Source organism: Eptesicus fuscus, chromosome 9 (genome assembly GCF_027574615.1).
Source record: "Eptesicus fuscus isolate TK198812 chromosome 9, DD_ASM_mEF_20220401, whole genome shotgun sequence".
NCBI classification, from domain to species: domain Eukaryota; kingdom Metazoa; phylum Chordata; class Mammalia; order Chiroptera; family Vespertilionidae; genus Eptesicus; species Eptesicus fuscus.
In genome coordinates this window covers 49,889,104-49,915,289 of record NC_072481.1, presented here as the reverse complement: position 1 = coordinate 49,915,289, position 26,186 = coordinate 49,889,104, and the positions used below count along the sequence as shown (strand labels likewise).

General features: G+C 39.0%; 1 protein-coding gene across 1 annotated transcript in view; it reads right to left on the bottom strand.

Moving 5' to 3' along the window:
• Positions 1–8,860: 8,860 nt before the first annotated feature.
• LRRC7 (leucine rich repeat containing 7) overlaps positions 8,861–26,186 on the bottom strand; it is a 478,750-nt gene continuing 461,424 nt past the window's right edge. Inside the window, exons 26-27 of the mRNA XM_008139425.3 lie at positions 21,244–21,318; positions 8,861–9,098 (exon numbers count right to left, since the gene is read on the bottom strand). Of these exons, the coding sequence (XP_008137647.3) occupies positions 8,991–9,098; positions 21,244–21,318 (183 nt within the window). The 3' untranslated portion in view covers positions 8,861–8,990. The remainder of the gene's footprint in view (positions 9,099–21,243; positions 21,319–26,186) is intronic.

Below are 26,186 nucleotides of genomic sequence, written 5' to 3'. Positions count from 1 at the left end.
AGATAACCCAGATTTTCCGTGGTTTATCTAAATAATCATTTTAATTCTATAGCTTTTGCAGTGGCCTGAGAATTTTGGCTGGAGTATATGACAGTTTCACTTTAGGGATGCAGGAGGTGGAATCTGTCCATGAAATGATGCCAAAATGCAATGTGTAAACATTGTCATGCTGAACTATGGCCAAAGGCCTGTGCTCAGATTTTTCATTTTTCTAGAACAGGCAGCGCAAAGCAGCAGCTATATTCATTTTAGAGCTAAAATAGGGTTGGGGACTCCCTCTTCCCAACTACCTTTCCCTATCCCTATCCATATCCATATCCATATCCCTATCCCTATCCCTATCCCTATCCCTATCCCTATCCCTATCCCTATCCCTACTCCTTTACTGTTCCCCACACCTCCAAATTTTAAACAATAGTCTGGGTAAAGGAATCTACTAAGTCACAAAGTACAAGTAGAAGAACATTAAAAATGAGTCTCAAACCAGATTGAACCATCTACTTGTGTTTCCCGAGTTCCCAGAGTCACTTCACCTGTCTAGACCTTGGGCCTCTGGTAAAATGAGGGAGCAGGGCTGGTTATCTCTAAGACCCTGGCAAGACCAAAACCATGGCTCTGTCAGTTCAACCTCACACGTTCTTTTCTCTGCTGACATATAGACACATGACTTCTAAGAAGAGAAATAAAACCCAAGCAAATCAGAAGGATAGATACGATGTGCTTCAATTAAATGAATGAAAGACACTTATTAAAATGTTTTGGATAGTGTTAAGGTCCTTAGGACACATTAAAGGGAAATGAAACACAACAGCTGAAACAGCACAAAGAGCCTAACAGGTCCCTTAATCTTAACTGGAAGAAAGTTCTCTTTCTTAGTTTCATGGCGGTGATGTTCAAGCTGGGCCCTGAAGGCTGCATATAGTTTTGATAGTTTATAGTGGGAAGGGGGAAAGGAAGACATTCCAGTGGGGGACCTGCATGGGCAGAGGCTGAGGTTGAAAAGCACAGGGCGTACTCAGGGGAAGGTAAGGATTTCCAGGTCTCTAAAACAGAGTGTGCATAGAGTGAAGGGAAAAACAACAACACCCAAGCAATTCCCATGTTCAGAGGATCAAACTTTCCTTGGAAGACGAAACAGAGGTCAATGATATGTGGATATGTGAGACCAACCTCATGCCAACAGTATTTTCATGGGATGGGCTGAACGGCATGCAGTGAAAATGTTCTTCACCCCACGGAAAGAAGCGAAGCAAATCAACATGAAATGCAACCGCCTCAATGACTATTCAACTCTTTCATCTCTGAGTACGTCATTCTAATATTGGATCTTGTGGACTCCCATCTGCCCTGATAGTCTACAAGAGGCCTTGGTCACAGGAGAAACCCTATAGGAACCCTCAGTATAGATGAATCCCTCCAGTCAAGCACCCCAGGCCTTTTAAAGTGCTGATTTCTATCTCTTTTCCCCATCATGTCAGGGGCATAAAGACTGGTGCTGGGCCAGGGCAAGGGACATCTTCATTATATTCTCTTTTCTTTAAGACAAACTGACAGAATTCTCTTCCAGAGATTCAAGGGAGTCTGGCTGCTATTTACCTCGCCCAGTAAAAGTATCCACTAGCCTACCAGATGTTGCCCAAATCCCAGCAAACAATCATAATGGCCTCCCAAAGGCCATAAGACCCGGTAGGGAGACTTATCTGTACCTTCAAATGGAACACCCATGCTCTACCCAAAAAGAGATTTGATTAAAGAGGCTGCTTCCTTTTGCAACACATGAGTGGGGGCCTGGGACACAGGGACTCACCACATGTCTTGTACCATCTCTGATCTGGAAATTTTCTCATCTTTCTACTTGATTATGAGATTCTGAGCAGAGGAGACCATGTAATATCCCTTGAAGTGCCTGGTATATAGTTGATGCTCAACAAATATTTATAAACTTCACATTTAATGTTTTTGTTATATTCTTCAATAAAATATCCCCAGCTGTTTTGAATTTATGAATGACATACCTTATGCATCTGAGGCTCAGCTATGGTAATTGCTTTCCTGTGGAGGAAATATGCAGTTGCTGATGAAAGTAAAAGTCTCTGTACTAAGATATTTTACTCTAGGAATAGCGATGCCTGACTGTAGGCTGCTTACTCATCACGTTATTGTAAAGAAGGAAAAAGCCGGCACAGATAATATAATTACATATAATACAACAGTGATAGTTTTAAGAAAAAAATGTACTTTCAAAACTAGAGAAAGATAGGTTGATTCATTTAATTTTTTCCCCTTAATACCCATTCCTACATACATTGAAAATGATGCTAGCTTAAGGAATGTTATTTTTAGGAGAGGAAAAAATTATGCTAGGTTTGAAAATCACACCTATGGAAATTTGATCCATGGTTTTGTCTTTGGGTCAGGCTTACATTGGTTCCAACCCCAGACTCATTAGGGTCGCAGGATTTCAGTGCTTTCTACATAAACATTGCACGAATTTTAGAACCTTCCACTGTTTGACGTGCTTCTATTAACAAAATCAGGCCAAAAAAAAAAAAATCCCCAAACAAAACCAAACCAACACCACACGTGTTTTGCAGGCAGGATTATGTGGAGAAGTACTGGTGCAACTGATCCTTCTCATCTGTGCCCGCCTTGCAGCCCAGTTAGTGACCACTGGGTTTTCACAGCGTGAGCTGACTGCCCGACAGCCGAATCCAACTGGGTAAACACCAGGTGAAGTGAATGCTTCTAAAGTTGGAACCAGTGAATTATTTCCCCTCTTAATTCTCATAGAACTGCTCTCATGTAGTTAAAAGCCTAGGGGTTCAATATTCCTCGATTTTAATTTTTTTTTTAACCAAATCTTAAAGAGTGGACTTTTCCCTTCATTTATCAGAAATCTCTGAATCCTCCAAAGCAGAAGTTGTGCAATGTATACCCTCAACCAGGAAAGTTTTCCCAAGCCATTCTGTTGCAGACAGTGTCCAAGTGGAGCAAGAATGGAACCTGTCCCAATACCAATCAGGCAGGAGGAGACTAAGAGAAGGTCTTTGGGAAGGTAAAGGGCAACATTTTAAAACCGGAAGTGGAAACAAAGTTCTGTTAAGGCGTTGCCGCCCTCACCCTTGCGCACAAGCTTTGTTTGCTGTTGTCAGAGACATGACACGCACTCTGCCTTGGCTAATGGTACTCTTCCAGGTTCCAGGATCACCCAAGAACGTCTTTGCCAAACTGGAAGGTGGAACCATCATCTGATGTTACTCATGGGTCTCGGAACAGGTGGGACTCTAAGGGGGCCTCTTATCCTGTGTCAGCAGGATAGAAGCAGCCACTCTCGGCCTGTGGAACATCACCGGAGTTGGAGGGATGACCTACAGCCCCACCAGCAGCAATGAAGAGAGGTCAGTTTTACACACGAGAGGCAGAAATGCCCCAGAAGGTTCAGCATATAACTAGAGAACTTGGTTGCATCTGCCTTACTTTTGTATAGTGGGGTGTTCTGGAAAATACATTCCCTGAATAGTTTAGACCAAATGGAGCTCAAAAGATGCATAGGAGAGCTGACACCTAGGATCTCCTATAACATGAACCCACATGCTTCCAATAGTGCCTGTCTATTTTCCCACGCCCGCTCTCTGTTTTCTTGCTATGACGTATACTTGGGGGATGGTCTTGCTGAGATTGGGGAAATATTCTGGGCCAACGCAGGTTGCTTTTCTTAATAAAAGGCAGTTATATTGCAAAGGAGAAAAGTACATGCCCGTGATCTCAAATATGAAGATTTCCCACTAATTCTTGAATGATCAGATAACTAGAACCATCAAACACATCACCAACCCAGTGTTTGAACATTTTATTGAGCCTCAGAGAGATCTGGTATTTCTGCGATTGAAACTCTGTTGGAACCTCAACCCTGTTTTTCTTGATGCTAGTAAAGGACCCATCTTCTTAACTTATTGGATTTAATTACCTGCATAACTTTTACTGACCCAGTGTTTCAATAAACCTGCTGTTTGGTCAGTATATCAGGAATCCGTGAAACAGGTTTTCTGAATCAAAATGCCAAAGAAAGACCTTTAGGGTGTAGTCCTATCCTAACTTGGCTTTTTTATCTGGTGATGCTGTACTGTCACCTCAGGATAAGAGTGTATTCATCGGAATAGACATCTTGATCTGTGTGCCAATGAGGGCAGAGATTGACTGAAGACAGCATTAACAGCCAATGGAAAGATGAGTTGGCAAACACTATGTCTTTTTAAGCTTTATATTGTGGTGGGGATACTAAATACATTTTATCTTTAGAAGTAAAATGTTTTTCTGGCTTCCCTCATTAATCATTTTGGTCAATTCAGATAATTTTCACTTAATATTTGAATATATAAATCTAATTTCTGACAGTGCCCTGGGTGGTCCCGGATCTGTCTCTTGCTTCAACAGTGGATGGAACAGACCCAGGGACACCCCTTCTTCCAACCTCCGGCCACTCTCCTGCATCTTATCCAGTCACCACCTTCAGAACCACCTCCAGGACCAGCCAACACACCTTAACTCTCATTGCCGAACAACCATGAGCTCCCAAACTTGTCAGAATTATCCCACCGAGGTGGAGGCTGCGGTCACCCAGCTGGCCAACCTGCCTCTGCGGGCCCCCCACACCTACCTCTCTCTGGGCTTCTATTTCGACCCTGAGGATGTGGCTCTCGAGGGCGGGGGCCACTTCTTCCGCGAGTTGGGGGAGAAGAAGTGCGAGGGCGCTGAGCATCTCTTAAAGATGCAAAACGCCCGCCATGGCCACATTCTCTTCCTGGACGTGCTGAGCCTCCCCAAGGTGAGTGGGATGGGACTCAGGACGCCATGAAGCCGCCCTGGCCTTGGAGAGGAACCTGAACCAGGCCCCTGTGGAGCTGCAGGCCCTGGGTTCCACCCGCACAGACCTTAATCTCTGTGACTTCCGGGAGAACCACTTCCTGGATGAGGAGGTGAAACTCATGAAGAAGATGGGCAAGCCCTGGCCAGTTTGGCTCAGTGGATGGCGCATTGGCCTGCAGACTGCAGGGTCCCAGGTTCGATTCCCAGTCAGGGCACATGCCTGGATTGTGGGCCTGATCCCCAGTAGGGAGTGTACAGGAGGCAGCGGATGGATGACTCTCTCATCATTGATGTTTCTATCTCTCTCTCCCTCTCCTTTCCTCTCTGAAATCAATAAAATACATACATATATATATATGATGGGCGACACCTGACTCACCTCCACAGGCTGCCGGCCCCCAGGCTGGGCTGGGCGAGTATCTCTTCGAAAGGCTCATCCTCAAGCATGACTAGGAGCCTTTGGAGCCCAGAGGCCTTTGAGGGGTCCCTCTGCATCCCTCTGGTGTCTGGCTTTTGCCTGAACCTCTCCCTGAAACTACTAGCCATTCTTTTAACCACCCTGAAGCTCTCTCCCATGCATTGGACCAAATGAAACAAAGTTTTTGCAGCAATCAATCAATCAATCAATCTAATTTCTCTAGTGTTTTTTTTCTCCCTCTGAATATTCTCTTTTTAGTTCTTCAGGTAAAAGATATTTCAGACCTAGTTTAAATAAGCAAATATATTAGTGATATGTGTGTAATCATCTTCGAGATTAAAAATAATTTTTATTTTTAATGAAAACAAGATTTGTCACCCCCTCTTTAAAACTACTGTCCACGGTGGTACTCCCAGGTCAGGCCCAGAAACAACCGGAATTGTCTGATGGCTACACAATCACAGTTCTAATGAACTGGGCCACATATATTTTTTAGGTTTTAGCAGTAAAATAGCATGATGCAAAGATTTGATGATTCCTTCTCAAAAGCACACTTACATTTTGAAATTATTATGTTTGTTTAGGGGACATGTGTTGTTTGGAAGGTTCGAATTATGGCAAGACAGCTTTTGCAACAATGTATTAGAAGCCATATGAATAGTTTTAAAAACCATCCAGTAACGCCTATTTGGCTTGCAAAATCTGCAGCACTTCTACTAATAATTCTCAGTGCTTGTTCTTCTCACCTCTGATCTTTCTCATTCCCCTCCATTGTGTCTTACAGATTGGTCCATCAGATATAGACAGCTTCCTCAGCAGGAAGATTCCAATAAAAATCAAAGACCAAGAGGTAGAGTCTCTTGGAGCCATCACCAATGCCACCCCTTTCTTGTTGCTGATTTTTCCTTTTTTAAAGGCACATCTTTAACTATATATATATATTTGGTTTTGGTTTTCATGAACGTAAACCAGATTCTTATTTCAGGCAGCAAAACCAGTTATTCTGAAAAAAGCCAATACGAAAAAAAATCAATGTATTATTTGGTCACCTGTGGAATCAATTAGCTCCCCCTCTCCCCTGCCCTTAAGTGCTTAGTGGTTTTTTATTCAGTCAACCTTAAACAGTGGTGGGCAAACTCATTAGTCAACAGAGCCAAATATCAACAGTACAAGATTGAAATTTCTTTTGAGAGCCAAATTTCTTAAACTTAAACTTCTTCTAACGTCACTTCTTCAAAATAGACTCGCCCAGGCCGTGGTATTTTGTGGAAGAGCCACACTCAAGGGGCCTAAGAGCCGCATGTGGCTCGCGAGCCGCAGTTTGCCGACCACGGACCTAAAACGATGCCTCTTTTCATCATTACCTGCCTTTTCTCGGTCTGCAGCACGGCAGTGCAATTAACCATGAGGTGCTTTGGAATCGGAGTTCTTTTCCAGTTGGTCTGGGCTCCCTCTCCTCTTTCCCTCCTTCCTGAACTGCAGAGCATCAGCCAAGACACTGCGGTCACATCAGGAGGGGCAGAGGGTTTGCTAGGATCGTGGTCCTCTCAGCTTTGTGCCTTAGAAGCACCTCCTGAAGCCTGGGGCTGGTGTGGAGACCTGACCTAGGGAAAAAGACTTGGGAGGGCCTATGTCTGGCTCTTCTCCCACCTCTGCCATAAAAGATTCAACAAAACTGACGGGATGGTTTGAGCTGCTTCATTGCCACCAAACTACACCCTTGCGTTTGTTTTTTCTTTAAGTGATCTCCTGAGGCCAGTGAGGGCCTCTATCTTGATTAATGATGATTATCCTCTAACAGCAGCTGGATAAGGTGGCTTGGTGCAAGTTTTTGACAAAGAAAATTAGGCTCTGAAAAACATTTCTCATCAGAAACTGTAAGTATATTAAAATGCATTTAAAAGTTACTTCTGGGAAACATATTAAATAGGTCAATCATTTAATCATTTGTTAAATGTCAAACTCTATAAAATCATGGTATAATGTCACCCTGACATAAAGCAACATCAAAATTAGTGCATCATCTATAAAGTGAAGTATCATTTGCCTTTAAGTGACAAATTCTACTGCCAAAAAATACCATTATACTTCTAATAAGTGACATTCATTTTAATAGACCCTACAAAAATACAATATTTTCAATGTCCCCATAAAACATTTAACTTACAAATATTATTCTCAGAGCTTCAGTGACATCAATATGGGATACTACTGTGAAAATCCTAATAGAGGACTTGAAATACTAGTGTGTAAAGTAAATTTATTATATATATTAAAAAGAGTTATATGGAAATATGAGAGAGAATTCATACAATCAACTTTGGGAAATTATTCTAAAATTCCAAATTAATATTTTAATCAAATTAATGATAAATATATAAAAGAAATGTGTTTAAAGGATTAGAAAATGAATTTATTTTTTATTGAGGAAAACAGTTCTAATGTAAAAATAACTAAGTCCATATGAACTATGCTTTCTTTTTCTCCAGTGAGACAAAATTCAGGATTTTATATACTTTGAAACTTTTTTGAAACAAAAGTATATTCTCTATTTCTGCCCACAAAAACAGGCATCAAAATGAATACTACAGGTAGACTATTGCTCTGAGAAATTATATTTGAAGTTTCATATTTAAATACCAAAGTTTTTAAATCTCCCACATTAACTTTCTAACAGCAGTCTTTCTTAATGATAAATTTTATCAACCCCCAAAACTCATTTCAAAGTATTTAAAAGTAGCAAATTAGAGAAAGCAACACACAAATAAATTCCACATTTACAAGTAAAGAAATCACAAGGGCTACAGTTTATAATCAATATAAACTTGAAAGAAATAAAGCAATACCTTTCCTGCCACCCATCATCCACTGCTTAAATTTGTGGTGAAAAGATTTACCTATAATGACCTTTAGTCTGTGTTTTAATTCTGCAAGTTCTGTAATTAGCTAAAGGCATCGAATAAATTAGTTCGTCCTAGTTTTATTCAGGTCCCAGAGATAAATGGCTAATTTATGAAATATTTCACTCTGTTTTATGAGAATTTAGCAAATGAATATGGAACCAAATATAAACACTTTATACCATATGTACAGTTACTTTCATAAGGCATTATCATGTAATTTTTATTGAAAAAGAGTCAATATAGTAAAGTCTTATTTTAAGATATATTTTCTTTCTCAATCCGAGATGTTTAGTTTATGAAAATATTGTTTTGCTCTATATTCTTTTTTTTGTGTATATGCCAACATACACCTTGTGCTAGAAATATTTTATGGGAATTACAATTCTTCATATTTGTATTTTCTATATAAAGGCAGATACAACATTGAGGCAGTGTTTCTGATGGAGAGCAGAATTTGTAAAGAGCTTGTGTGTGCTTCCGTGCTTCCGAAATCATATGAAATCCACTTTGAGAAGAAACTTATTTGGTTAAAAACAAATAAACAAACCAACAACAACAACAAAAAAAAAACTGCACCAATGCACAGCCAGAGGCTGATAATTAAAACTAATACATAACTACATGAACATCATATTTATATAGTTAACATTTGTAAGGATGATCAGTGCTAACATATAGTATTATACATTTGGCACTAATGTTTGCCATTGGTCCAGCAATTGGCAAAATTTGTCTCTATGTATAAATTTATTTTTGAACATTAGGTCTGGCTAGACGTTATCTTCACTATTTATAAAAAATATTCAGACAGTAAGCTCACGTTGAATAACTAGGTCTACTGTGTTCTGGAAACTCTTCAGTAGCAATACAGCTTTTTCATGTTCCATATGTACAAAACTATGTCCATTTGCCTGTAAATATGCAAATAAAACAGGGCAATCAATGCAAGATAGTTGTTTATCACTTTATCACAGTTTCCAATCATAAGAGTCAAGGGAGTATTGAGCAACCAAAAGTTATCAGTTTAAAAATTCACAATAGAATTGCAATTGTGGAAACAACTAATTAATTCCACCCAGCTTCAGTTCTATTAATTCAACAAATGTTTTTCAAGTACCTAGCATGTTCTACCTAGGACCGGCCCAGTATAGTCTTAGCCACCGTGCCAATTGCAGAAACGCACCGGTGAAGAACAGACATTCTTGAACTACGGCACGAGTTCAGTTTTGTTGTTCTGATTTGTTTTGTTTTTTCAGGAACTTAGTTGAGATGGTTCTGAAGTGCCCACAGGACCGCTGCCTTCTTGTTATAAATCACTCATACAAACGCATCTGCATGGGCAAATATTTCAGTCATGCAGAACATGACAAACCTTATTTTGACTCACTTGAAAGTTCTTAGCTGGTACATTTTTATATTAAAGAGATCATTTTTACTCCCCCCATTGTTAAATGCAGGTATATCCAGGCTCTACAACAGTGGTTCTCAATCCCATCCAGATTGCTAAGAGATCTGTCCCTTAGGAATAAGGCACACTGGCGTTAGTGACCGTGGACATGCCCACCATTCTTCTAGTCACGAAGCCTCAGTCTATGCAATCAAAATTCATTTTAAGCACAACTGGCTTAAGGTTACATTTTCAGGATTCAAACGTGCTATTGTTCGATATTTATTTCACAAAATGGATGTGTTTCTCTGTAGTGAGTGCTCAGGGGTCTTTGGTTTTCCTCTACATTAAATTGCAGATTTTCTTGATTGGAATTAATTTTATTATTAATAGAGAGAGAAATGGATCCCATAAAGCTTTGCTGTCATGAAGGCCAAAATAAGAGACAACCTTACGGAAACGTGGAGACTGAATGACTGATAGCTATGTAATGTTCTCCTGCAGTCTGAGACTCAGCCGATCTGGAAGAGCCAGCCCGATTGGCTGCTTGGCAAAGTGCAAGGAATAAGCCATTAATTGGTTGTTTTTTTTTCCAATTTTCAGTTGACTGACACTAATTTGGGGCACCCATTGCATTTGTGATTCTACATTTTTATGCTTCCTTAAAATATGATTAATTTAATTTCAAATAACCACTCATTTAAGGTATTTCACACCTTTGGGTTTTTTGAATTTAAAACAGCAGCACACCTCTAGGAATACTGTGTAATCTTTATAACTTAGGTGAAAGTTGTCTGCTTAATTTATCACTAGTTCATTAAAATTGGTTGGTTAATGACATGATAAAGAAGGCCCTAAAATATTGATTTTTTAAAAAACCATAGTACATCTCTGAACAAGGAAAATACTGGGAAACAAAAACGTAAACTCATGGAAAAATATGTACACATTTATTTTAAATTAAAGAATCTCTCTCTTTCTCTCTCTGTATATTATTTAATAACATTTACTTAATGCTATCAGAGTTGGCACTGGCTGTTTCTGTGGCAGGTAATAGTAGCTGAGAAGAATTTTTGTGTGTGTCTACAGCCCAAATTTCTTCAGCCATGGGCAGAATGGTTGGCCATTTCAAGTGAATTCTGCAACAGTCCATGCAGGGAGAAGAGTTGATTCATGTACGTAATCATTTTTGTGAGAATTAAAAAATAAAAATACCTATGAATTTAGACAACTTTAGCATAAGAAGCAACCATAAAAATAAGCTAATGTGTAGGTAAGGTTAACTCATAGATCTTTTCTTCCAAAGGAAGAGAGAAAGCCCAATATGTAAAACATTTAAACAGACCTTTCTGGATAGAGAGACTGAGAGCATGAGAGAGCCAGGGAGAGAGGTGAGAGTTGGAGTGGGGATTATGTCCATAGACCAGTTTGCTTGCCAATACCTTCCAACCCCATGGTTTTTATTATTATTTCTCTCAATACATCACTGAAATAATAAGACTACTATTGCTTTCAGTAATTTGAACTGACATTTCATTGATTATGATAAAATAATGAACATTTTTCTCCTTAAAATTATTACTATAGAGCCTCCTAACATAATTACAGTGGTTGCAAGGCCGTAATTTAGATTCCTATCAGGTTTAATTGAACTTATTTAAAAAATAATAGTGGAAATAATATTTAGTCCTAAATTAGAATCTACAGAAATGCAGAATTTCTTATTCTCACAGTTTTTACTCTAGCTTAATTGAGTTTTTGGAGCCATTTTTGAGCCTTCTTTCTCAAAAGTAGAATATCTGCTGGAGCAGTGCCAGGAGACTTGAGAGGAAATAGATTAAAAAAGAGAAAGCTTTTAGGGTAGAATCTATAAATTTTGGCAGCTGATCAAACAAAGGAATAAGAAACAAACAGGAATCAAATCGTGATGGCCTTAACAGAAAATGGACACCCTGGTGGAACAGCAAAGCTTAGTTGGGAAGACAATGGAGTTTGTGGTGCGGGGGATGCATGCAATGGAAATGTTGATCATTGTTTAGAAAGAAGAGATTGGAATTCAGGAAGGAGGTCAGAGTGGCAGCATTAGCAAAGAGGTAAGGTTGTATTGCAGCTTGGTATTACCCACATGAAAGGCTGAGGGATTGATCAGAAAATAAGTTTAAAGGGAGCATGTGAGTGAAGGGAAATCTGACTAGGGGAGCAGGATATGGCCTGCAGGCAGCTTTGAACAGGTAGAGCAGAACTGAAAGCTAGTGTTTGCTGTCTGTGGACCTGGGCATCCTGGAAAGTCCGTCTGCAATGAGGGAGGGAAAGGTGACACAGGTCCTAAAGGATGGGGATTCGTAGAGGGACCAAGGCACTGAGGGGAGGGAGCAGGAAACCTGGTTCCCAAGAAATGCAGGCAGGAGGAGAGCAGGGGAGAGTCATCCTGAAGGGGAGTATGGTAGAGGGCTCATAAGATCGCAGGAAATCCTAGAGAATCAAGTACTTGCTAGTGGCCCCAATTAAGCCTAACTTTGTGCAGCACAGAGGAAAGAACAGGGAAAAGACATAGCCAGGCTAACTCTGGCCTTGAATCCGGGTCTGTTTCCAGTGAATCAGGCTTCAAGACGTTCAGAACCACAGTTCAGTTTCCGAGTCAAGGCTAGGGAGGCCCTCTGTATAACTTAGCTTTTAATATAAAATTAAAGCCTCAGCTTTCAGTTTTCATGCTATATAAGTACAAATGAGAATTGGAAACACAAGCAGAGAACTGATTTCCCAGAAGAAATAAGCGGACTGATAAATTAGATCACCGAGTCAAACAAACATTAGGACTCTATCTGTAATTCCAGTCCCCCTAAATGTTTTGGATCTAAACCAGAGCTTTGGTGAACCTCAAGAGGCCGGCTTCAAAGACCACAACTAGCGACTGCCTGGGAATGGCTTCAAAATAACAGAAGGAGTCTGGGAGATCAGAAGGCGTGTCATTCTGGAAAGTTATTAAATATCAAATGAATTAATATATGTCAAATGCACAGGACACCCTATACCTGCTCAATCAATAAATGTTAGCTTCTACTATTAATGTTACTTCACTATTCCTTTCCTGAAATTGAGAAATATGATTTTCATTAAACCTTGAGAACAGAAGGACAAAATGCCAGGGGGAAGAACTTTTGTTTCTTTGTTTAGTTAAGCCTAACTTTTTAAAAAGAGGAAAATGTAAAGATCAGAGAGGTTACGTGAAAGATCCAAGCTCACACAGCTAATGGCTTCGTGGGAACTTACATCGCAGAGGTCAACGATCTTTCCTCTTGACACAATTTGTTTCACTGAGTGTTGTGAGGTTGTAGCAAATGCATTAGGTTCATTAAATAAATTCCTTTTTAATATGAATTCACTATCTCTTGCTATGGAACATTATGTTAGGCCTCAGGCCAAGGCGGGCAATGACAGAGGAAGTTTGAAGAGGGGTTTGAATGGAAGAAGATAATCTCAGTTCCAGGGAACCATTTTCCATTCAGAGAAAGTGAATTTATATTGTTTGTTGAAGTGAATATGGCTATCTGGCTTACATCTCCAGCAGTTCACACAGGGAATCAAATAATCATGTCACTGCATCTGTACAGGGCTTTTCCAATTAATATGGAGACCAGAAGAATCACAATATTTCAGCCAGTAAGGTTTTGTTGTTGTTTCATGTGTGTGAATAGAAGAGCTGAAGAAATAAAGGCTGGTACTAGGCAATATTAACTGCAGAGTATATGTTCAATGATGCTTTGAAAAAAATGCATATATTTCACATTTATGCATTTTATATTTTTATTATTATTTTTAAAAATCCTCACTTGAGGCTATTTTTCCATTTATTTATAGAGAAAGTGGAAGAGAGAAAAAGACAGAGAGAAATATCGATGTGAGAGAAACACATCGATTGGTTGCTTCCTGCACGAGCCTCAACCAGGGCCTGGGCCAGGGAGGAACCTGCAACCGAGGTACATGCTCTTGACCAGAATTGAACACAGGATCCTTCAGTCCATAGGCTGATGCTCTATCCACTGAGCCAAACAGCCTAGGGCCATTTGATATTTTGAATATATATATATATATATATATATATATAAATGCAAAAAATGAGTTGAGGAATACATGCTAAATTAATAAAATTTTAAAATATATTGCCACATTTAACTACATATATGTTTTATGTAAACACAGTCTACCATAGAGTATAATAGAATGTGTGCAATTTTAAGGAAATTGCAAGTAATGAACAATGAGAAAGAAATGAATAGCTTATTAAGTCAAGATGAACTTAATAAGAAAACAATCCAGGAAAGAAAATATATTCTGAGAATGTTATCCTTTGAGAACATGTAATTAATGGGTTTCTGGCTTTAGCTGGTTTGAAAATGTAAAGGATTATTTTACTATGATCTTTGTTATTTATAGAAGATGTCTTTCCTTATTTTAATTCCACTTGACATCTGTGCCACACATGCCTTTTTAATCACTCTTTTCCATGATTTAGACATGAAAAGATTAGGGGTTAATGAAAATAATATTTATTATTCCAACAAAAAGTGGAACTTTGCAATTACAGCTCCAGTTTCCTGTAAAACACACTTGTTTCTGGATTGCATCCTCCTGGTCCTTCCTGGATTTATCTTTGATTTCCTTCTGGTAAATGTTTTGTTAAGTGAATAAATTATGGAGTTTTATTTATACTGCAGATATTCTCCAGAGTCCAGATGATGCTGTAACTCTCCTAGGAATTCTGCCGTATCCTTATTATTCAAAGTTCCAAACTTAAAAATGAGTCTCTGAGAAAGCTTGGCTACAGCGTTGGTGAGGTTATCCAATAAGAACAGCATGACTCTTTTTAGAATCCAAAAAAGATACATAGACTAGATTAGACACATGGACATGTGATTTTTGTTTGATTTAAACTCACACTCAAGGGACAAACATTTAAAGGGCCAGTGCACATGTATTTTGTACGTTAGATATACATTAATGCATTACAAACTTGCACTTCGTATGCCTAAAGCTCTTGAGATGAGGAACAACTGAAAATACAGAGCTATCAGGGCAAGCTTTCATGTTGTCAAATCCTGACAGCCTGGCATTATCAGAAACAGTGGGAATCTTAGATAATTATGTTTCACATTAACTACCTGGAATTAATTCCCACTTCAGAATTTTAATCTGTTAGAATATTCTCCTTAAATATTAGGATATATTTAGGGCTGAGTGTACTGCATAATCAATACTACAATGATTTTATGCAAGTCATTAAATTTTTTTACTTTCTATAAGATATCTGAACTACCGGACTTAAAGTCTTAGAGCGTTCACATGAAAAATTTATATTGCACTTTTTATAGTGCACTTTTTAAAAATGAGAAAGTTTGAAGTCTTTAGTGGCTTTTACTGTAGCATTAAAAATCTTCATAGAATAAAACACAGATAAGAATTTTTCTTCTGTCTTAAGTGCACACATGTACTGTGGCTTGAATGTTTTATGAATTCAGGCTAAAAAAGACAAGTTAGAAGAGACTCAACTGAAGACTGCGAATTATTTATGTAGTAATGCAGATATAGAACTGATAATAAATAAAGATATTTACTTGGTTATCTGTTCTGATTTTAGAATATCTACTTTCTTCTTATCAAACGTGTTGACTGAACATCTCTAAGAAATGAATTCCCTACCTTGGTTTGCAAAGCCATTTTCTGAAGAGCTACACTTTATTCCTTTTACTTCTGCCAAGAAAAGAATAACTGTAAAAATCAGCGTCTCATTTTCAGAGGGCTCTTTGTAGCCAGATTGCTGTCTGTTTTGGTGAAAAGTGAGGTCTTAAAAGAAGACAGAGTAGGAGTTCATTTCATTAAATGTTTGATAGTCAGCTCTTTCTCTCTCTTCCTCCTTCGTTTTCTGCTCTGTGTAATTTTGGGCTTGTCTACCTTCTGGACTAGGCTGTGTAGAGGCAGGGACTTTGTTACAGCCCCCATTACATTGTTCACGTGGACATTCAGTGTATATTTTCCAAATAAATAAATAAATAGAAAATGTGACGACTATGATGCCATCAGTAAAATTTGCTACAGTAGCATCAGGCATTTGTAATTGAAGAAGTTCAAATAAGTTATTTAACCTCTGCCAACAATATATATCTTGCAGGTTTGTTGCATGATATAAATGAGATCAAATAGGTATTTAATTAATATTATTTTAATTTCAGCCAAATTATGGAAGTTAGAGCCAGCCTAATGAACCTAATTTGTTTTTATCGATTTTCATGTTTTACTTAATATCCATGTTATTGTTTTGATTTGCAAAAAGTTCCATATTTCTCAATTTTTAAAAAAAGTAATCCATGCTGAACTTTATAGATTAGAATAAAATGAAATAATAAAGATATGCAGTGAAACTCTGGCATATAAAATCATATACATTATTTAAACTTATTTTTGGTTGTCTTCTAATGGAACTGTATTTTTAAAAAATCCTGCTCCTCAAATGTATTATATCATTACTAGAGGCCCGGTGCATGAAATTCATGCACGGGGGTGTGTGTCCTTCAGCCCAGCCTGCACCCTCTACAATCTGGAACCCCTCGAGGGATGTCCGACTGCCTGTTTAAGCCCGATCCCGGTAGGATTGGTCCTAAACAGTCAGTCGGACATCCCTCTCACAATCCAGGACTGCTGGCTTCCAACTGCTCGCCTGCCTGCCTTCCTGATTGCCCCTAACCGCTTCTGCCTGCCAGCCTGATCACCCCTAACCACTCCCCTACCAGCCTGATTGATGCCTGACTGCTCCCCTGCCAGCCTGATTGCCCCTAACTGCCCTCCCCTGAAGGTTTGGTCACCCCTAACTGCCCTCCCCTGAAGGCCTGGTCACTCTAACTGCCCTCCCCTGCTGGCCTGGTCCCCCCCCCAACTTCCCTCCCCTGCAGGCCCGGTGGCCCGCAACTTCCCTCCTCTGCCAGCCTGGTCACCCCGAACTGCCCTCCCCTGCAGACTTGATCGCCCCCAACTGCCCTCCCTTGCAGGTCTGGTTCCTCCCAACTGCCCTCCCCTGCTGGTCTGATCACCGCCAACTGCCCTCCCTTGCAGGCCTGGTCCTTCCCAAACTGCCCTCCCCTGCTGGCCATCTTGTGGCAGCCATCTTGTGTCCACATGGGGGCAGCCATCTTTGACCACATGGGGGCAGCCATCTTGTGTTGGAGTGATGGTCAAGTTGCATATTACTCTTTTATTAGATAGGATAGGCAATAATTTCTCTGAACACTAAGAGTCAAATGATCCCTGCACACCCCTCACCCCCACATGCCAGGGTCCCCTTACACACTTGCCTCCCAACCTTTCTGTTATTTTTAACTTTTAACCAGCAAATAAGATCAAATATAGAAAAGTGTTAACTTATTTGGCCTTGTTGGGGAATGCTTTAGTGACATTCCCAAATATCTTAAGTTTATTCTTTAAGGGTGTCACACTTCATTTTAACCATAACAAAAATTTCTCACCCTTTACTTTTTATAGCTTTTGGGAGGAGAACTTTTATTTATTTATTTAAAAAATATATATTTTTATTGATTTCAGAGAGGAAGGGAGAGTGAGTGAGAGATAGAAACATCAGTGATGAGAATCATTGATCGGTGCCTCCAGCATGCCCCCCCATTAGGGATCAATACCACAACCTAGGCACGTGCCCTGACTGGGAATTGGACCATGACCTCCTAGTTCATAGATCGACCCTCAACCACTGAGCCATGCCAGCTGGGCCTAATAACATTTTTTATGACCTAAGTGCTTTCACTTGTTCTCTCTCACTCTTCTATAATTCAACTGCACAGAAAGTGAGGCTATAAGGGTCAACTCTCCTAGCACAGTGCTCTTTCCTTTTGCCATGCTGTCTTAAAGCAACATGACTCACTTACCACAGGAAGTCATTTGAATATGCTCATTACTTATAGGGTCTATTCTGGGAAGATGAATAGTAAAATGACAGAAAAATCATGTGAATATGTTTTATTAACCCACAATGTTTTAACTAACACTGTCCCTTAAGGCACATATATTCATGTAATTTAAGTAACTTTCTCATAAAATCAGAGTAGAATAAGAAGAAATTAATGGGTAAAAAGAGTTATATAAAGAGAGATAACTCCTATTTAATAAGTAATGAGTTTAGGGGAGATTTGGGAAAGGTCTATCTATTTTGCTATTCATATCTCTTCTGTTATTTGCTATCGGGTTAGACAAAACTCACTAAGGGGGCTCATTCATTGCTTTCCCCCCCCCCCTCTTTTACCTTAATTTTCCAGGTTGTACATTGTCATTAAAGCTTGTAAATAAATTTGCTCCCGTGAGGACATGTTCTACGATTTTGTAAATGACAGATAACTCACTGATATATACCCATTCTTTTCCAGTGTTCTTTAAACTAAGAGCCAATCTATATAATAAAAGCCGAGCAACCATTACGGCGGAATGACCAGAACAACCGGTCACTATGATGCACACTGACCACCTGGGGGCAGATGCTCAATGCAGGAGCTGCCCCCTGGTGGTCATTGTGCTCCCACAGTGGGAGTGCTGTTCAGCTAGAAGCTGGGCTCACTGCTGGAGAGCACAGTGGCGGTGGTGGGAGCCTCTCCCGCCTCTGTGGCAGTGCTAAGGCCAAGTGGAAAGGAGCGAGCAGGTGGGTGGTAAGGAGCAAGCGAGGGGTCCCAGATTGTGAGAGGGAACAGGCCATGCTGAGGGCTCCTACCTGGATGAATTTCATGCATCGGGCCTCTAGTAATATTATGAATAGAAAAAATATAACTCTTCCTCTTAGCAGCTGATTTTGACATTTATTTCAGTTTAGAATTAGTCATTCTTATTTCTTTCAGAAAGTATAATTGGCCACTTGTGCTTTTCAACTGGTATGACTGAAACTCTAACTGTAGTACTTTATTTGAATTAAGGTCTATGTGCATTTTTCTTTGACTGAATGGAATTTGAATTTATTGTACTAGATGCAAATGAGTTCTATAGCAAAAATAAAAATCTTACATCCTCGATAGTCATTTGTGAAGAGAAGAGACATCCTGATGCAGGTCTTCTGCAGTATTTTTGGCTTTCAACTGATTTGGCTAATAATTCCTTCCTACTTCTTGCTTTAGGACTGCATTCCTCTGACCACTTTGCTGTGGTTGTATACTGCTTAGGGACTAGAAGTACTTAACTTCCATGTCCACACATATAGCTCTTCTAGAATTTTATAGCCATAAAAGTGGATTCTAACCCTACAGCTAGACACTAACTTAATTCTCATTTCCCTTCTGCAGTATCTCTGTCTCTATCTCTATCTCTGTCTCTATCTCTATCTCTATCTCTATCTCTGACTCTATCTCTGACTCTGTGTCTCTATCTAGCTCTGTCTCTATCTGTATTTATAGGTAAATATAACATATTTATTTCCATTTGTATATATTCTTTTTCTGAATTTGGAGAGAAAATTATTTCTTTTGCTACTTGTCATGGATGAAGGCAATTCCCCAACTTGTCTCAAGCTATTGAAAGCTACTCTAGCCTGGCTGGTGTGGCTCAGTGGTTCAGCATCAACCTATGAACCAGGAAGTCACAGTTGGATTCCTGGTCAGGGCACATGCCTGGGTTGCGGGATCAATCCCCAATAAGGGGCTTGCAGGAGGCAGCCGATCAGTGATTCTTTCTCATCATTGATGTTTTTATTTGTCACTCCCTCTTCCCTCCTCTCTCTGAATTCAATAAAAATATATTAAAAAATTAAAAATAAAAGAAAGCTACTCTAATTGGTCAGAGATCTGAGGTTCACCAGCCAACATTTTTTTTAGCCTCTAAGATTCAAAATTATTTCTCTGAGATTCAATAGAGAAGAAAACTAGCCATTTCCTCTGCTAGACAAACAGCAGCGTTCACCGAGTGTTATAGAGTTATGTTGTTAGTTTATTCGTGGCCATTTTTCATGGAAAGTGATAAAATTATTAAACAGTTAAGTTTTTGAGCTGGAGGGACATCAGATATTTCAGTCATAGTTCACTTTGCACATAATGAATGCGAGTCCCATGGACATGATATAAAATGCTGAAGATTAATGGTCTAGTTAGGAGACCCAAAAGTATAGAACTTTCAGGATAAAGCAGTAAAGAAAATTTTTAGAATATTGTATGTATCTTTTTGCTTTCCATGTTTCAGCTCAAAAGACCAACTTCTGGTCTGCTCCTCCGCCTGCCTGGAATAAACTTGGCCCTGCTGGACGGCATCTCTGCCGCGAGACTGCTGCAGGTTGGAGCAGCCCTTAGTCTTTACAGAAATTTCACTTTTGAAAAATTGACTTTTCATAATCTTGATAGTTAAAAGTATTTCCGAGAATAAAATGTCCAGGCAATTGCACACACACAGGGTTATATAGGGGTTTTCCTTTTGTAGGGCCTTCTGAGAGAGGTCAGTAACGAGAAGACAGAAGATTCCTCAGAGCTGAGTTGAGTGGGGCCTTTGCATTTTTGCAACTGTGTTTGCAAAGCCAGTATGACTAGAAGGTTCCTTTCTCACATAACCTGTCTTTTTATTTTAAAATATATTTTATTGATTTTTTACAGAGAGGAAGAGAGAGTTAGAAACATCGATGAGAGAGAAACATCGATCAGCTGCCTCCTGCATACCTCCTACAGGGGATGTGCCCGCAACCAAGGTACGTGCCCTTGACCGGAATCGAACCTGGGATCCTTCAGTCCGCAGGCCGATGCTCTATCCACTGAGCCAAACCGGTTTCGGCACATAACCTGTCTTTACAGTGTCCCTAAGTCTTCAGGAAATTATGTTGAACTATTTCATAATTGTTCCAAATGGTCAAATATCTGCAATGTCAAATAATTCCATGTAGTTATATAGCAGAAAATTTCTGGGGTCATAAGTAAAAAGCCCGAATCTTAAATAGATGATACTTAAGAGCCTTTCCATGTGATGTAGGAAATGATTAAGCACCTTGTATATGGGAAGAAGGGCAAATAAAGCAAAATGGATGAGGTTATATCAAGCATTTACTTAAGTGTTTACTGGACTGACCCTTTTGTGATATGCAGAGCTTTAAGTTAGAGCATCTTTTTCCATCACACAATAAATTTTAAAAAGTCACCTTATATACAGCCACTCTCAACTCTCCCTACTCATCCAGTTGAGTAGGGAGAGTAGAGAGATAAAACCATGTGTTTCACAGATTCAAATAGTAACCATATGTTTCACAGACTCAGTAAGTTTACTGTTAAGAAATTAAGTATGGACCATCTGAAGATCTCCCTCATCTAAAGTCACATACATATCCTATTTGGGTACTTCATTTCTCTTAACATATAAATTGATAACTATGCAGAGATTATGTATCAACTTTCTTACATTACTGAACAAAATCATTCATGGAACAAAAGTGTGCAGAACAGCTACCAGGTGTTGGGTACTTGGATATAGGATTCTATCAGACTAAATTGGCTTCTGACCTATCTCTCAACCCAAAACAATAAAGGAAAATAAGAAATCTAAGGAGTCATTTAATTCAATGACTTGAATCATGTAATTCAAGACAGTAAACTTAATAACAGGGTTACATATTTGTTTCAATGTTGGCATTTTAATGCATTGCTTTTTGTCTGTCTTACCTGAAGGATCTTATCGCCTGGCTGCAGCAGGTTGGATGCTGGTCCATCAGGCTGAACCCTAGTAACAAAGATACCCTATAAGTCAGAAGTAACAGAGGTTAGGATTCTATGATCAAGAACTAGGTCTACTAAAAAAACTTCTCATTCATATAAAATACAGTGAAAAAATATTAAAAACAGTTTATACATGTAAACTTCAAAGATTATTGCAGTATTTTAAGTAAGTCACCACTCCCCAAGTCAACTTTAGGAAAAACAACATCTTTACTTGCACAAAAGATGTTCATTTTGTTTTTAAAGTGTGCTTTTGAGTTATAAATTAATTTCATTGCACATTCTTAATTTCTTTCTCAAATCATTTGAAATATGGTACTAACCATATTTTGTACAGCTAAAATTGTCTTGAGTTATTCTGCATTGGAAATGTCTCACATTTGATATATTGTAAATTCAATGTGCACTTCAAAAACCTTACTACTATTATATATAAGTACTGGCTTATCTTAATGAATGTTACTTTGTATGTTATTGAGATTATTAAATATAAAATACATATGAACAAATTAAACATAAGAAAACTTCAACATGCATATAAAATATAAAGTGTATGTTTACATAGTTACAAAACTTCTATATTAATTTAGTTTATAAAAAAGTCAAATTAACATTTAAAAAAATCTTTATTGCTGAAAGTATTACATTATGTCTCGTCTTTTACCCCTTCTAGCCTGCCCCCATCCCCCACCTCAGGCCTTCACCACACTATTGTTTGTGTCCATGGGTTATCAAATTAAATTTTTTGATCATATATATAAAACAAAAACATTCACATGCTAGGCCTTGACTGATTGCTAGTATTATAGAGATGTACAGAATATAGTTTTGCTTTCAGTGAGCTCACAATATAGTGGAGGAAAAGTCAAGAAAACCACCAATTACAAAACAGTGCAAGTGTTGTGACAGAAGTACAATAAATTATCAAAGACGTTACACCTAACTTATCCTTAGTGTGTTGGGGCTTCTGAAAGGAGGACATACTTGGCAGCTGAATCATGGAGGACAAATAAAATGCATCCACAAGGATAAGGGGAGGAAGGGTATTCCAGATTGCAGGGATACCACGAAGGATAAAGTGCCTGTTACATTCAAGAAACTGCAAATAGTTCTATTATGACTGGCATGGTGGAAGGGTGCCAGTGCATGGGGTTGGGAGCGTGGGAGAGAATCAAGCTACAAAGCACATTGGAGCCAGATGAAGATGGACCTTTATCAGTGTGGGGAGCTACTGAAGTATTTTAAGCACGATAGTGACAAGTTCTGAAGAATGAACTGATGAATGGACAAACAAAAGGTATACATCAAGCAAGTCAAACTTGCGAACCACAGCGAATATTTTTGCGGCCCAGCCAATATAACGGTTGCAAGAAACATTTTAATAAAAATTTCATAACTTAATTTTCACAATATCCTGTTATACACAATTATTAATAATGAACTACAACTTCGCTAATGACTGATTACTATAATCGTGTTGCATTCATTTGCCTTACATGTTTTATGTGCAGGCGCACTGTTTCTCTCCACTAATACTGGCAGCGAATATTTTAGCAGCCAATTGCCACATCGTTAGTCTTGGACTGACTTGTTTGTTGTGTGCAACTGGAAATATTTCGCTTTTGAAGAACAAGAAAAATAGGTTTATTTGCATCATGCTTATTAATTTGTGCAGTTATTCAGTGTCTGGTAAGTTAATGTTCAAGAAAAATATTAATTTTTTATTAAAATGTTCTAATATTTTATGCTAACACAATTACTCATTTATTTCAGCCCTTTGTATTCAGCATGTCTCTATTGAAACAAACCTAAGTTTCTATGAAAATGGAAGCTTTTGTTTTTTTTGCGGCCCACATAAACTTAAACCTTGTTTATTTGGCCCAAGTTAGCCTTTGAATTTGACATGCTTGCTATACACCTATTCAGTGGAATATTATTTGTCAGTAGAAAGGAAGGATGTTCTGGCAATATGGATAAATCTCAGAAACATGCTAAGTGAGAGAAGCTGGTCACTAAAGGCCACTTATTATGATTCCACTTATATGAAATGTTAAGAATAGGCAGATGCATAGAAAAGGAAAGGTGATTTGAGTTTTCCAAGGGCTGGGGAGCAGGGGACTTGGGAGTGACAAGGTGTACAGAGTTTTTGTTGAGTAATAAAAATGTTCTGAAAACAGATAGCAGTAATGGTTGTACAATTCTTTGAATATGCTAAAAACCACTTAATTGTATACTTCAAAAGAATGAACTTTATGGCATGTGAATTAGACCTCAATATAACTGTTGTTGTTTTTTAAATTCTTAAGAACTATTAATCAAATAGAAAATGATATTTTAATATCCTTGCCTATTATTTAGAAAATCATCTCATTTGCTGATCCATAAACCTAATGACTCTCACTTAAACCCATTGCAGTTGAGTATGTGTGTATGTAAATGATTTAACAAACTTCTACATGTGTCTTCATTTAGGATTTCAGATCTTTAGGAAATGTACTCATTTAAGGCTTTCAAATGATTTTTATCTTTCTGATTTTAATCTCTTTTCCTTAATATCTATATATATAAAAGCCTAAGTGACCATTACAATGGAATGACCAGTCACTATGACATGCACTGACACCAGGGTGCAGTCACTCAATGCAGGAGCTGCCCCCAGCCCACAGGCCCCAATCGCCGATGGGGCCTGCTGGCCAAGCTCCTGGTCCCTCCCCCTGGCCAGCAGGCCTTGATCACCTGATTGGGGCTGGGCCTCCAGGCTGGGATGGGGAACTGGGGGTGGGTGGTGGTGGATGCGGGCAGTGAGGGAAGAAGGAGGTAGGGAGGCGGGGAACCTGATCAGCCCTGATCACTGGCCAGGCCTAGGGACCCCACCCATGCAGGTATTTCATGCACCAGGCCTCTAGTTTAAGATGAAACTACAGATTGGCATAAAAACTCCTAGAAAACTACATAACTTTAAATCTATTAATTCAACTTCTAGAACTTACCTTGAGGAAATAACTGGACAAATATGCAACATACATTTATAATATGTTCATCATAGTAGTATTTATAACAATAAAGTTACAAACCACACGTAAATGTCTAATAACAGGGGATTGATGAAATAAGTGATGATAAATCCAAATAATAGAATAATATGTGGTCATTAAAAATGAAGTTCTAGATGCTCAGTGAAACAAGCAGTGTAAATCACTATGTGGGGGATGATACTACAGGGTGGGGCAAAAGAGATTTACAGTTGTGAGTATATGAAAGTTTATTCTTTGTTGTTTTCCATACAAACAACTGTAAACCTATCTTTGCCCCACCCTGTATGCTGGCTGAAATATGTTTATATGTATTTTTGTGTGGGAAAATATCTGCAAAGGTAGACTCTTAAACATTAATAGTGGCTGTAGTGGGAGACATCTTTGGGGGTAGGGATTTTTTTCTTCCTGCCACATAGTATAAGAAGCAGATAAGAGCATAACTCTGCAGTCAGACTGTCTATGTTCATCATTTATAAATAGGTGACCTTTGGCAAGTTAATTAACTTTTGTGTACCCCCCATTAGTAAAATGGGTATAATAATGGTATGTCTCACTCATTAGATTGAATATATACGAAATACTTAGAACAGTGGCTAGCACTTAAGGTAGGGTCAATAAATATTATTATAATATTGGGAGTCTGGAGTTTGAACTATAATCCAAGGTCTTTTATCCAGCAAAGCCCACATTGAGAGTGTATGAGTCTCCAGCTACACCATGTTTATTGCCAGGAAATTTCTCTTTGCTCTCAAGCTGGAGAACATTGAAAGCCCAATGTTTGTTATTGTCCCCTTGCACTAACAACAGATGAGAGGATTTGCATCTCTTATTTAGGAAAGGGGGTGTGAAGAGGGCGATAAGTTCCTCCTCTCCTAGCTCATCTTGATTTTCTAGTGCTGACTCTCAGGGGTAGTGACTCCAACTAGAGGGCTTTCTGCAGGTTCCTGGTAATTTTCAGGGCTACCTCCTTTGGTAGCTCCAAGTCAGGAGCATCAGCTCTCTCTCTTTTTTTTTTAAAAAAAATATTTTTATTGATTTCAGAGAAGAAGGAAGAGGGAGAGAGAGATTGAAACATCAGTGATGAGAGAGAATCATTGATCGGCTTCCTCCTGCTGCCCCCTATTGGCAATTGAGTCTGCAATCAGAGCATGTGCTTTGACCTGGAATTCAATCCACCACATTTAAAAAAAAATATGTTTTTATTGATTTTTAGAGAGAGAAGAAGGGAGAGGGAGAGGGAGAGATAGAGAGAGAGAGAGAGAGAGAGAGAGAGAGAGACATTGATGAGAGAGAAACATCAACATCGACCACCTGCCTTCTGCATGATTCCCCATAGGAGGATCCAGACTGCAACAGGGCCTGTGCCCTGACTGGGAATCTACCGGGGACATTTTGATGCATGGGACGATGCTCAACAAACTGAGCCACACCGGCCAGGGCAGGAGCATCAGCTCTTTTTAGTAATGGCTTCTAGAATCTAATTAATGGCTTAGACTCTCGATTCCAATAATTATAGGCTGTTGTTGTTCCTTGTGATTAAGCCCCTAGGCCAGTGGTCGGCAAACTCATTAGTCAACAGAGCCAAATATCAACAGTACAACGATTGAAATTTCTTTTGAGAGCCAAATTTTTTAAACTTAAACTTCTTCTAACGCCACTTCTTCAAAATAGACTCGCCCAGGCCATGGTATTTTGTGGAAGAGCCACACTCAAGGGGCCAAAGAGCCGCATGTGGCTCGCGAGCCGCAGTTTGCTGACCACGGCCTAGGGTATCACAGAGTGTGTTTTTCTAGTGTCTTGTACCTCAGGACCAGCACTCAGGTTCCTCAGTGGCTTGACAACTCTAGGTTTTCC